The sequence below is a fragment of the Rhinoraja longicauda genome, chromosome 1 (genome assembly GCF_053455715.1).
Source record: "Rhinoraja longicauda isolate Sanriku21f chromosome 1, sRhiLon1.1, whole genome shotgun sequence".
NCBI lineage: Eukaryota > Metazoa > Chordata > Chondrichthyes > Rajiformes > Arhynchobatidae > Rhinoraja > Rhinoraja longicauda.
Window position 1 is genome coordinate 93,627,745 of NC_135953.1, and position 12,812 is coordinate 93,640,556.

The 12,812-nt window shown below is 40.2% G+C and overlaps 1 protein-coding gene across 4 annotated transcripts in view; it reads right to left on the minus strand.

Moving 5' to 3' along the window:
• LOC144595246 (bifunctional heparan sulfate N-deacetylase/N-sulfotransferase 4-like) overlaps positions 1-12,812 on the minus strand; it is a 717,307-nt gene that overhangs the window by 10,869 nt on the left and 693,626 nt on the right. For all 4 annotated transcript variants that reach the window (XM_078402506.1, XM_078402496.1, XM_078402516.1 and 1 more), the window contains 2 exons: positions 10,886-10,995; positions 8,109-8,211 (listed from right to left, as the gene is read on the minus strand). In XM_078402506.1, coding sequence (XP_078258632.1) covers positions 8,109-8,211; positions 10,886-10,995 — 213 coding nt within the window. The remainder of the gene's footprint in view (positions 1-8,108; positions 8,212-10,885; positions 10,996-12,812) is intronic.

Genomic DNA, 12,812 nt, shown 5'->3' on the forward strand with positions numbered 1-12,812 from the left:
GGCCTCAGCTGTTTCCACAGGCAGGGTGAGGCCAAATGCAAATTAGAAGGAGAGCATCTCATATTTCTCTTAGGTAGTCTGCAACCCAGACTATGAACAAATAATTTTCCAATTTCAGGTCGCCAGTTATGCCTGTGCTCCTTTCTCTCTCCTTCTGATCCACACAGGTTTTCCCAGCACTCATCCCCCATACTGTCTACCGTGTTCCCCTCCCCCACCTGGTTCCATCATCCCTCCCTCATCTGGTTCCACATCACCTTTCTCACCTTTCAGATTCCAGCACATTCATCCTCTTGTGTCTGCACTTATCAAGTTCCAACCTCTGTCTCTCTCTCCACCCTCCTTTTTTACATACACAAAGGATGGTGGGTGCATGGAAAGAGCTTTGAGGCAGGTATGATCACAACGTTTAAGAAACAGTTAGACAGGTAAATTGATAGGATAGGCTTAGAGCAATGTGGGCCAAATGCGGGAAGGTGGTAGATGGGGCATGTTGGTCGATGTGAGCAAGTTGAGCCGAAGGGCCTGTTTCCATGCTGCATGACTCTTTGACAGGCTACATTTGCAGTTTTATTGCAGAATCTTCACAGCTGCTGCCTAGTCCATGAGTTTGTTTTTCTGCTTGTGAAAGTCTAAAATAATATTAGTAAACAGAGACGTGCCAAAGTCATACTGACACGGTGAAGAAGTCTTGTTTAAAGAAGTTGTGCAAGAACCGGAAGATTTCTTCAATCTTAAACTGTCAGAAATAGCAAACTGTTCAATGTTTGGATTATGCAACTAGAATCAGGTTGGAACAATTAGTGCATGCATTCTTTCACTTAAAAGAATTTATTGTTGCCTTGTGATTTTGAAGTTTTTTCAGATTATATCTTCTCAGATGTTTTTGTCAGATTAAATCTTTTGCAAATTGAGTTTGTGCATGGATTAGTTTAAGAAAGTAATCAATTAAAGCTGTCGAACAAGAAAAACTGAGGTTTGAACATGTAATTTGTTGCAGCAATAGAAATTACATCAAATATTTCAAGTGGATGAAATGTAGCAGTCCACAATCAAAGAGCCATAACAGGATTTAGGCTACAAACTTGATCCTGAAGCCAACTGATAAGATCAGTTCCGTCAGTTGCTATTGCTCACTACACTTGCCAGTTTAAAACTGCTGTTAGTTCAACTGCCAAAATAAAAGATACATTTACACAGCCTGTAAATCCAATATGAAGACAAGCAACACAATTTCGATGGCAATTTGACAGCAGGAAACTAGATCTCATAGGTTGTAAGTTCTTTCCAGCAGTGGTTGCTTCGCCAGCAGTCTGTCTGTCCTTTCTTCTGCTTTTGGTTATTTTAAGTATGTGATAAAAGTATGTTTTAGTGTTCCTTGGTTTGTTTTAAGTGTGGGATGGGGGGGGGAGGGGGGAAGGTGGGGGAAACTTTTTTCAACCTCTTACGTCAACAGAGATGCGACTTTTTACCGTATCGTATCTCCATCCCTGCTGCAGCCTAACATCATGGAGTTGGTGGCCTCTGCTGGAGACCGACGGGAGCTCCAAGCCGCGGGAGTCTGCGAGACTTTAACATCGCGGAGCTTGCGATCCCTTTGCCGGGGATCGAAGCTCCAACTGTGGGGTCTGTTGACTTTAACATCGTGAAGCCCGCGGTCTCTGGTAAGAAGAGGCCGACTCGGGAACTCCATGCCACAGAGAGAGTTTCAACCGCCCCAACACGGGAGTTTCGATCACCACGACAGGGGCTTCGATTGTCGGCTGCGGAGGACCCGACTGTGGATGGTTTGACTGCCCCGACCGTGGGAGAACAAAGAGGAAGACGTTTGAACTATATTGCCTTCCATCACAGTGAGGAATGTGGAAACCACTGTGATGGATGTTTATGTTAACTTTTATTTTATGTGGTTGTGTGTCTTGGTGCTTTTCACTTAGTATGGCTGTATGTTAACTCAAATTTCACTGTACCTTAACTGGTACATGTGACAATAAACTGACATTGAAACCTTTCTGATAATGAAGAACTGGAATCCTACTGGGCCTTAATCACAATGATGTCCTGGCTGTGAGCAGACTAAATTTCATGTAAAGATGTTGATTAAGAACCATGGCATTTTACACAATCAACATTGCCACAAATGTTTTGATTATACATCGACACTTCCAAGATCAGTCAGACACATAAATGAAACAATAAATTCACTATCTCACCTTGCTTATGGCCCCTTGTCTCAATCGGAACCTCTGCTATTTCTCATAGTTTTGGATTAAATAAATCTTGTAGTTTCAGCATCACAATTTTAAACAAGATACCCTTTGCCTTGCCCATGTACAATGTATTTCTGGCCTACTTTTCATCATATCTCTGTTTGCTTTAGGGTCTCACAGGGGAAGCATCACCAAACTAAGAACCTATGCTGTTGAGGTTTTTATAGACAGTAGGGCATTTACAGCTACTTTTGTAGTGGCAAATTATGGAAATGGACCAACTGTACTTGGGAAGGAATGGCTGAGACAATTCCGATAAACTGGAAGAATTTTTTTGGTGTTGATGCTACAAAGTCATACCAAAACACATTGTTGAAAGGACATGACAATATGTTCACGATAATTGTGCTGGCATAACAGGTGGCAATGCACACATTTGCAACCAGTCATCTGAACAGTTGGTCTTTTGAATCCTGAAAAAAAATGTTGGCTGAAAAGTATCTGATTGTGTGTTTGAAAATATAATCAAAGTGAGCAGGTTACGCTGACAGTAGTTGTGTCTCAGGGAGATAAAATGATGCAGATCTGTGGAGACTACAGACTCACACTCTGACAAGTCATTGACAATGAATCCACTCCTCACTTTGCAAAAGATACACAGAGGTAGTAGATTCAAAGATATTAATAGAATTGGATTTCACCAATTCCTGTGCACAAGTGAATATTGACAATGATAGTCCGCGGTGTGTGATGCACAGAGTTCTAAACAAGGTTTATCATATGCCGATCAAAACTCAAAGTGCTGAAGATATTTGGCGGATCAGGCAGCATCTGTGGATGAAATGGCCAGACACCATTTTGTGTCAGAATCCTTCTGCAGACAGTAAAGATTCCCTTCTTCATTCCCTCACCATCTGCTGACTTGCTGAGTTCCTCCAGCATTTTGTATTTCACTCAAGATTTCAGTATCTGCAGTTTCTTATGTCTATCATATACTGTTGTGTTTTTATCCAAGATTTTCCACACTGCAATGGATAAAATATTGAAATAGTGTCTGAAAATATTGAAACAGTGTAACCAAGATGATCTGTTGATTTCCATTTTCTGAATTTGGATTAAGTATTCATATGATTACATAAGCACAATATGAGGTTGAAGTGCAGCAATTTGTGTGCAGTTCTGGTTGACATACCATATAGCAAGGATGTGATTAAGGTAGAGAGGGTGTGGAAAAGATTCACAAGAATGTTGCCGGAACTGGAGGTCTTGTATAATGAGGAAAGACTGAATAGGGAGGGACTGTTTTCCTTGGAGCGAAGGAGGCTGAGGGGTGACCTTATATGTGTATATAAAATCAAAACGGGCATGGATAACATGGATGGTCATAGTCTAAAACGAAAGGGTAGAGATTTGAGGTGAGGAGAATGATTTAAAGGAGGCCTGAGCTGCTAATTTTCACACAGAGAATGGTGGTGCATGGAATGAGCTGCCAGAGGAAGTGGGCAAAGTGGGAACAATTACAACATTTAGATGTTCTAGGTGCTCAGACTAGTTTAGTTTAATTTATTATTGTCCAGTGTACCGAGGTACAGTGAAAAGCTTTTGATTGCATGCTATCCAGTCAAAGAAAAGTCTATCCATGATTAGAGTCAAACTGTCCACAGTGTACAGTGTACTGGCCTACTGGAACATTCCAGAAAGTACTTGCAAACTTGTGAGGTAGTGAATGTTCTGGTTCTGACTGTTGGTCAGTCAAAGTGAATTGTTCTGAAACTCATTGGCTGATGTATCACCCCATAATGTGTTATGGATGAGTTGAAACGGATATATATATCACGGTTTACATGAAGAGCTTGTTATTTACAATGAACCCTAGATTCAATACTGTTTGGAAATGTACTGAACAGAATAGTATTAAATGTAGTTCAATTGGAACAATTGTGAAGTCTATTGAAATAGATAAATAAGCTCTCAAGCAGCTAATATTGCAGGAATATTCAAAGCTCAGCTGGAAACATTCCCATGGCCAATTTCTTGCTGAAATAAAGAGCAACTCCACACATGCTGCTGTATTGTGCACACCTGCAGGCATTTGATGAACAGAATGCTTTTGATTCTTGTTCACCTAAATTTGGTTTCTGGAATTGAACAGAAGCAGTTAATTCCAGGTTATTGCTACGAAATGAATCAAAATGAATTGAATTTCAAACAAATTGCTTCTCCTCCCTGCTTGCAAGCACAGACTGAAGTGGGAGGATCCGGTGCAGAAAGTCGTAGGGTGCTGGTCTGAACAAACAGATGAGATCCTTTGCGACTGCTTTGAGTCAGTGGACTGGTCAATATTCAGAATCTGCAGCCAACCTAAATGAGTGTGCCACTGCCTTCGCAGACTTCATGGGCAAGTATGGAGAGAACTACATGCCAAAGAAGTCAGTGTGAGTGTTCCCCAGCTGGAAACCATGGATCAAGCACGAGGTCCATAGCTAAGTGAAGTACAAGTCTGCAATGTTCAAGTCAAACAGTCCAGAGTAGAACAAGAAATCTAGTTACAACCTTTATAAAGTAATATAGGATGCAATGAGGGTATTCAGGACCAAGCTAGTCTTAAAAGAGCAAAGAGGTCCTTCTACAGTTGTACCGGGCCCTGGTGAGACCGCACCTGGAGTACTGTGTGCAGTTTTGGTCTCCAAATTTGAGGAAGGATATTCTTGCTATTGAGGGCGTGCAGCGTAGGTTCACTAGGTTAATTCCCGGAATGGCGGGACTGTCGTATGTTGAAAGGCTGGAGCAATTAGGCTTGTATACACTGGAATTTAGAAGGATGAGGGGGGATCTTATTGAAACATATAAGATAATTAGGGGATTGGACACATTAGAGGCAGGAAACATGTTCCCAATGTTGGGGGAGTCCAGAACAAGGGGCCACAGTTTAAGAATAAGGGGTAGGCCATTTAGAACGGAGATGAGGAAGAACTTTTTCAGTCAGAGAGTGGTGAAGGTGTGGAATTCTCTGCCTCAGAAGGCAGTGGAGGCCAGTTCGTTGGATGCTTTCAAGAGAGAGCTGGATAGAGCTCTTAAGGATAGCGGAGTGAGGGGGTATGGGGAGAAGGCAGGAACGGGGTACTGATTGAGAGTGATCAGCCATGATCGCATTGAATGGCGGTGCTGGCTCGAAGGGCTGAATGGCCTACTCCTGCACCTATTGTCTATTAATATAACCTCAAAGCTAACTGTCGATTGTAGCAAGGCCTGCTTGCTATATTGGACTACAAAGTGAAACTGAGCAGTATTGCTGGTGATAACACATTCCTCCAATGCATTCTATGCTTGCTTCGAACAGAAGGCCGGTGGAATTACATCATCCACTTCTACAGGCTTTGGTGCACTTGTACCCATGGTCACTGTCGCAGATGTCAGATTAGCCTTCCAGACAATGAACCCGAAGAAGGCAATCATCAATACCATAATCGCAAATAACTCTTCTCCAAACTAAAGATAGACACAAAATGCTAGAGTAACTTAGCAGGACAGGCAGCATCTCTGGATTGAAGGAATGGGTGACGTTTCGGGTCGAGACCCTTCTTCAGGGCCACCGCTGCTGCGTCTTTTCCAAACTCTAGGATCTAGAGATCAGCATCCCCACTGCAACAGAAAGCTTGACTTCCTGACCTATAGACCATAATTAGTGAGGACAGGCGACGAAACATGCTCCATAATCCCACAACAATGCATTCTCAGCCTCTTACTACACTCCCAACACATGCATGGCTGTGTGGCCAAATTCTACTCCAACTCCCATTTACAAATTAGCAGATGAAACCACCATTGTGGGCCAGATCTTAAACAAGGATGAATCAGAGCACAGGAAAGAGCTTAGTAGATGGCAACAACCTCGCCAGGGTTTCTTAGGCTTTGTAAATCATGGAGTGGCCAGTGGCAGTCCAGGGTCTCAGTTGGTTGTAACAGGAGCACTCACTCTGACCTCAGGTTAGCTGATACCTAATTTACTTTTGGTGACACCCTCAGAGGTCCTTCTAATGATCACTGACTGACTATCAAACAAAATATATCTTTCTTGCCCAACGGTGCATTTGATAATATGAATATTCTGTTCAGAGCAGTCAGCTACGACTTCTTACTCCTTTCTGTGTTGGGCATCCAATGATGCTTTGAGGTGGCTTCCATTGGCAGCCTAATGAATTTGAACTCCAATGCCCTGGCAGAATCAGAATGGAAATCCATTTGTGACCTGTCCACCACACTTCCTAACAGTTCCAAGAAATGTCATCATCTGCATCTTTATCAACCTTCAAACAGCCAGAATTTTCTAGAATGTTTTGCCTTGGATCAACATGGAACTCATGAACACATTTCAAATCATATATGTTGATTATTTTTAATATTGTCTTTTTATCTATTTTTAATATTATCTTTTTACCTTACTAATGTCATTTTTAAACTTATTTATCCTTGGAATATTACTGTTGAGGTGACCCGTTGTCTTGTCAAATACATTTCATTGTACCGTTGACCCTGTGCCAACCTACATATGACAAATAAATTTATTATTATTATTAGATGGCTTTCTACTTTATCCCTGTCTAGTTACGCTGAAAATAATGCTATTATCCTCGTCTTACAGTGTCTATGTTATAAAAACCTTTATTTACTTTAATACATTGATATGAGAGTGTAGTACCTACAATATCAGACTGCTAATTCATATGCCTGGATCAAAAATCCAAAGAATGCAAATCAAAGTTCCACCAATGAAGTCTGTCAATTTAATTTAGTACACATTGCCAAGAGATTAACAAAAAATTGGTAGCAGTACAAAGTGACCTTGAAGAAGTCAGGTTGTCAAAACAAAATTGAACTAGCTCACCAATTACTCAGAGAAGTAAATCTGACATCTTTCACTGGTCAGGCCAATATGTGATGTTAATTCCCTACCAACATAAGGGTTTTAATACCTATGCAAGCCAATAAGAGATAGACCATAAATAGATAGGACAGGCAAATCTGAATAAAGTTGCCGCCTCAATACCTTGCCTATTCATTCCTTGCCTAACCTGCTGAGCTCCACCCGCACTTTGCGTTTTGCTCAAGATTCCAGCATCTGCAGTTCCTTGTGTCTCTTTATGTTGCTCATGCAAGCAATGCCTGCATCTTGAGGGTGCGTAATCTAAATAAAATCAACTAAACATTGAAATATGGTAATTATGCTTGACCTGAGGTCTCAAATTTGCTTCTATTCTTACATATTTTTAATGTTGCGCATTATTTATTTCTTCAACCTGTAGTTGGTTCTTTCTTCCTGCCTAATCCAAACTATTTAATTTTATTCCAATCTATTCCACCCTGGGGATAGTTGTGAGCTGGCAAAAGGTCCCTAACATCTGGGCAGCTGAATTTAAAAGATGAATTGAAATGATGAATTGAATGATTTGAAATGCTCAGCATGGTTAAATTAGCAAACTCGTGCAGATTTTACTAAAATACATTATGACAGGAGTAGATCTTGACCCAAATCATTTCCTAAAGATAAAATACCAGTATGGAGTGAAACCGAAATTAATACATGCAGAAATATGCTTTGTGATTTTTTCATATTTAACCCCTGGTCTTTGGTGCAAGATGGATGTTGGCATTTTTAAAGCAGAAAGTAGATGTGCTGATAAAAAGCGAGATTTTAAAGTCCTCACATACAGTGCATCTGAAAACTGCAAGCACACATCACAATTTTCCATTGGGCGCTTGCAAAAAGAGAAATAGTGCTCATTATTAGAGGAGTGGAGATTCCTCCCATGAGGGCAACAAAGCAAAATAAAACATGTCAATTTGGTGTGAAATCTGTACCAGGATTAAACAACTATTCTTTTCTTTAAAGAGAAATACCTCTACATCCATTGCTGGATATTTCCTGCCTTTGCTTTTTCCCAGACATTTTGTCTTCCCTCCATCGAGCAACTGGCACCAGAAGCCTTTTTGTGGATCAAACCTGAAATTCATAAGGCACCATCTTCAGCCATTATCAATTAAACTATGTAATGTCCACAAGGTTAACATCTACATTAAAAGCTAATAGAAATGCAACACGTAAATCTATTTCAAAATAACATGTAGTTAAATCCACATTTAGAGAATGGTATCACTATTTACTGCATACTCATATTTCATCTATTTAATCTGTACATTTTTAATGATATCTTTTTAGAAAATATCCTCTCCATAAGGTGCTTTTAATTGTTTAAAAGATGAAATCCATATATGCAGTTAATATTCGAAGTTGGCCAGTATTTAAAATGGCAAATCTTGTAGAAATTAAACAATTCCAGTTAACGTTAACAATTGTCTGAGAGCTGATCCTCTCCACATTCAATCGTCATTTTATATCTGTTTAAAAATACTTCTGCTTGGTGATTTGAACATTTTAATCTGTTTTTTTTGGTCATAATTTACCTTCCAATGTTTTTATTACAGTTTAGAGAACTATTCCAAGACCTAGAATAAAAGTTATTTTGAAATATTGAATTCTCAAGATTACAATGCCCTATCCTTATAGGACATACATCATGCACTGTAATTTGGAGAATTCAATGCTACAAAATAAACGTGATGGGGTGAGAGTAATGACGTTTTATTTTTGTGCAAATGAACAGCAGCTGGATTGTTTACCTTGGACTTGCTAACATCTCGAACTAGAAGGAGTCCAGCCCCATGGACTGCCTAGTTGGTGAACAGCATTTCACATGCTCACCCAGACCAAGCCAGAACCCAAGAGGAACAGACTTAACAAAGTAATTACAATATGAAGAGAAACTAGCTTTGAACACAGGAAAGTACAGCAAAGGAACAGGTCCTTCAGCCCACAATGTCCATGGTGAACCCAATGCCAAGTTAAATTAATCTCCTCTGACTGCACATGATCCATGTCCCTCAATTTGCTGCGCATCCACCAGACTATCTAAAAGCCTCTTAAAATGCCACTATCGTACCTGCCTCCAACACAACCATGGCAGTGCTTATGCCTTGTAAACTGATGAATTTAGTAAAGAGATTTGTAAAAATGGTGTTGATTGAGAAAGTGCTAAAAATTGATTCTCAGGTTTATTACTGACCAGAGAATGATACCCTGCAGTGCACTAAGATCAGGAAGGAGCAAAGATACTAAGCATTGCAGTGAAAGATGATGTACTTCTTAGTTAATATTGGCAAAACAAAATGTGTGGATGTTTAAAACATTTTCTTTGAAAACTCAGGTTTAAAAATTAAATTTTCCTGAACCATAGTCTGACCAATCCATTAGTTAAAATGGGGCCAAATGCAAGCATGGGGAGCAACACCTCGTCCTGAGCCTGGGCATGTTGCAGCCTTCTGGACTTAATTGTGAATTCTCCAATTTCAAGCAGTTCTATCGCTCATTCTACCACAACTGACTATCTTTCGCAGTCATCTGTGATTTTAGCTCAATTTCTCTCTCTCCATTATTGGTTTGCTGGGCATGTCTCTCTGCCTGCAATGAGTAATGCCCAACACAGACAAAGAGCATAATGTGCTTTTAACTCCCACATGAACTGATGTGGTCTCACCCTTTAAGAGTTATTCCACATCTTCTACTAATTCCTCCTCCATCTTCTCTGCTACTGAAAACTAATCCGTTTTCCCTCTTTCCCAGTTCTGACAAAGGGTTCTGGACCTGAAACATTAACTCTGTTGTGTAGGAAGGAACTGCAGATGCTAGTTTAAACCGATCTTATCGAAACATATAAGATTATTAAGGGGTTGGACACGTTAGAGGCAGGAAACATGTTCCCAATGTTGGGGGAGTCCAGAACCATGGGCCACAGTTTAAGAATAAGGGGTAGGCCATTTAGAACGGAGATGAGGAAAAACTTTTTCAGTCAGAGACTTGTGAATCTGTGGAATTCTCTGCCTCAGAAGGCAGTGGAGGCCAACACTCTGAATGCATTCAAGAGAGAGCTAGATAAAGCTCTTAAGGATAGCAGAGTCAGGGGGTATGGGGAGAAGGCAGGAACGGGGTACTGATTGAGAATGATCAGCCATGATCATAATGAATGGCGGTGCAGGCTCGAAGGGCCGAATGGCCTACTCCAGCATCTATTGTCTATTGTTTATTGAAGATAGATGCAAATGCTGGAGTAACTCAGCGGGACAGGCAGCATCTCTGGAGAGATGGAATGGGTGACATTTCGGGTCGAGACCCTTCTACAGACTCCAGAGATGCTGCCTGTCCCGCTGAGTTACTCCAGCTGTTTGTGTTTATATTAACTCTGTTTCTCTTTCCTCAGATGCTGCTTTGGCCTGCTGAGGTTTTCCAGCATGTTCTGTTTTTATTTCAGCAAACTGGTCCAATGTAAGTGACTATTTTATTAGGGCGAAGCACTGGTGGGGGGCTGATGGAATGGGGAAGGGTGTTTAAGGAATGTGATTTTTTTTCCCAGAACATTAAATCACATAATAAAATTCATATCACACATCATTCTTGTTTGCATTTTGCTGTTCTTTGAAATGGAGTTGACAGAGGATTGCATGCATAGATCTGAACCCAAATCCCACAAGCCCAAGTTCATCATTGCCAAGGCGGCAGAATAGGGACTACAGTATCTATACAACATTTAATCATTAAAGTTGCAAGCGTATCGTAAACTTACATCAGAGCTTGAGAATAATTGTAGTATTGGGAAAGTCCAAGGAATTTCTGCACACCATCCATAACCGCAGCAGGATCAATCCTCAGTTTGTGCCCATCTATAATGTGTAACTAAAACCAGTTTCAATCAGATATTGTTACCAGACAATGAATTATTGAAACAAAAATGCAAGAATAGGGCAAGCACTAAAATTTTTAAAAGCAACTATCCACATCTATCTGGCTGTCACTTGGTAGCTTTCTGATTTAGTGGGCTGTTTCACACAGTGTGAGGGAGTTGATAAAGTGTGCTAAGATTTGAGCTGTTAGGTTAGATTTCCCCTTGGCAAGCAGCAATGAATTTACTGCCACAGGTTTGACACAAAAAAAATCAGTCGCTCTCAATTTCACAGCTTTTTTCCAGATGGCCAAGTGCAGCTAATTTAAATTTATGAAATCCCTCCAAAAAGACACCACTTAAAGCTGCCACAAGACAGGCTGGCAGGTTTGACTGCTCTAACCATAGTTATTACTAAATATATTTTTGAATTTCTTTATTGTTGCCTTAAAGATGTCTAAAGGTATTAAAGTGACATTCGTACTGTTTCTTTTCTTCCAGAAAAAATGCATTGCAAGTTTTCCTCTGATTTAAAATAAATCTTGTTTGTTCCCAAATGCAACAACCTGCCAGTGACAATAAATTGTGAGAAGGTGTGTTGCCATGTTCAGTTTCAGGTTACTTTATTGTCATATGCACCAGGGTGCAATGAAATTCCTTGTTCACATGAAGCACACAGAGTATACACGCAATAATGATAAATACAATAAATACAATGACGTGTGCAAAATGACAGAATGGTGCAAAATTGTCATGCAATCGAAACAGTGCAAAAAAATAATAAAACTACAATAATGGAATAACCAAATGAAGTGGAGCAATGAGTAAGAATACATGGCAGCACCTCTGGGAAAGAAGTGATTGGTTCAAGAGTCTGATAGCAGTGAGGAAGAAGTTGTTCGTAATAGAATCTTGGGAGGAAAACTTCTCAAATAATGAAATTAAAACTTGGAAAATGCAATGGGATCTGTCAGACCAAACTTTTTGGGGGAAATTTTAAAATCAGATTTTCGTTTACCACCATCATTGTCAATTAAAAACAATGCTTTGACTTTCTTGAATGCATTGTGAATTGAGTATGTAAATAACAAACTTATTTGGTTTTCTTTTCCTGATAAAGACATAGGAGATGTAAAACTAGTAACCTTCATGAGCTTGCACTATAATAAGGAAACGTTCAGAACAGGTTCTCCACATAGAAAGGAAAGCTATAGCCAACATTCAATTTGCACTTGGGGATTAAATCGAGGGAGTACATTCCAATGTTAAGCACACCCACGCTGGTCCCTGCTGATTAAGTGGTTGACATCAGTGCATCTAAATGTCCCCTCAAGAGGAATGGTTAGATGCTACAGTTTAAACCATCTCCCACTTGGCAATACTAGAGGGCTAATTTAAAATTGCCTGTTGCAGAAGAGGTTGCCTGAAGCAAATTGTCTGACAGTGGAGATTGTAGTTGTTGGTCACAAAAGGTGATTGGCCTTTTCAGGATGTAAGGTGCTATGATCAGCTCAAGAATAATTTTAGTGTTTCCTGTTCTTGCTCCAAAAGCATCCCATCCTGGTGCCTCCAAACACCCTTCCACAAGTGACAGTCCCTCCTCCCCCCTCCTACTTCCAAATCCACATTTGACCATGGGCTTTCCAAGAGATTATCTCCAAATAACCTTGATTATGGGGTCGCTGTTGATGTTTTCACCTGAATTTGCTTGCTGAACCTGTGGCACCAAGTCTGTCTGTTAGGCAGAATAACTAAACAATAAGGACAACGATAATGCAGTTCCACAATTAATTGCAGTTGGATCCATGGGTCCTTGCTATCCTGGAAGCTT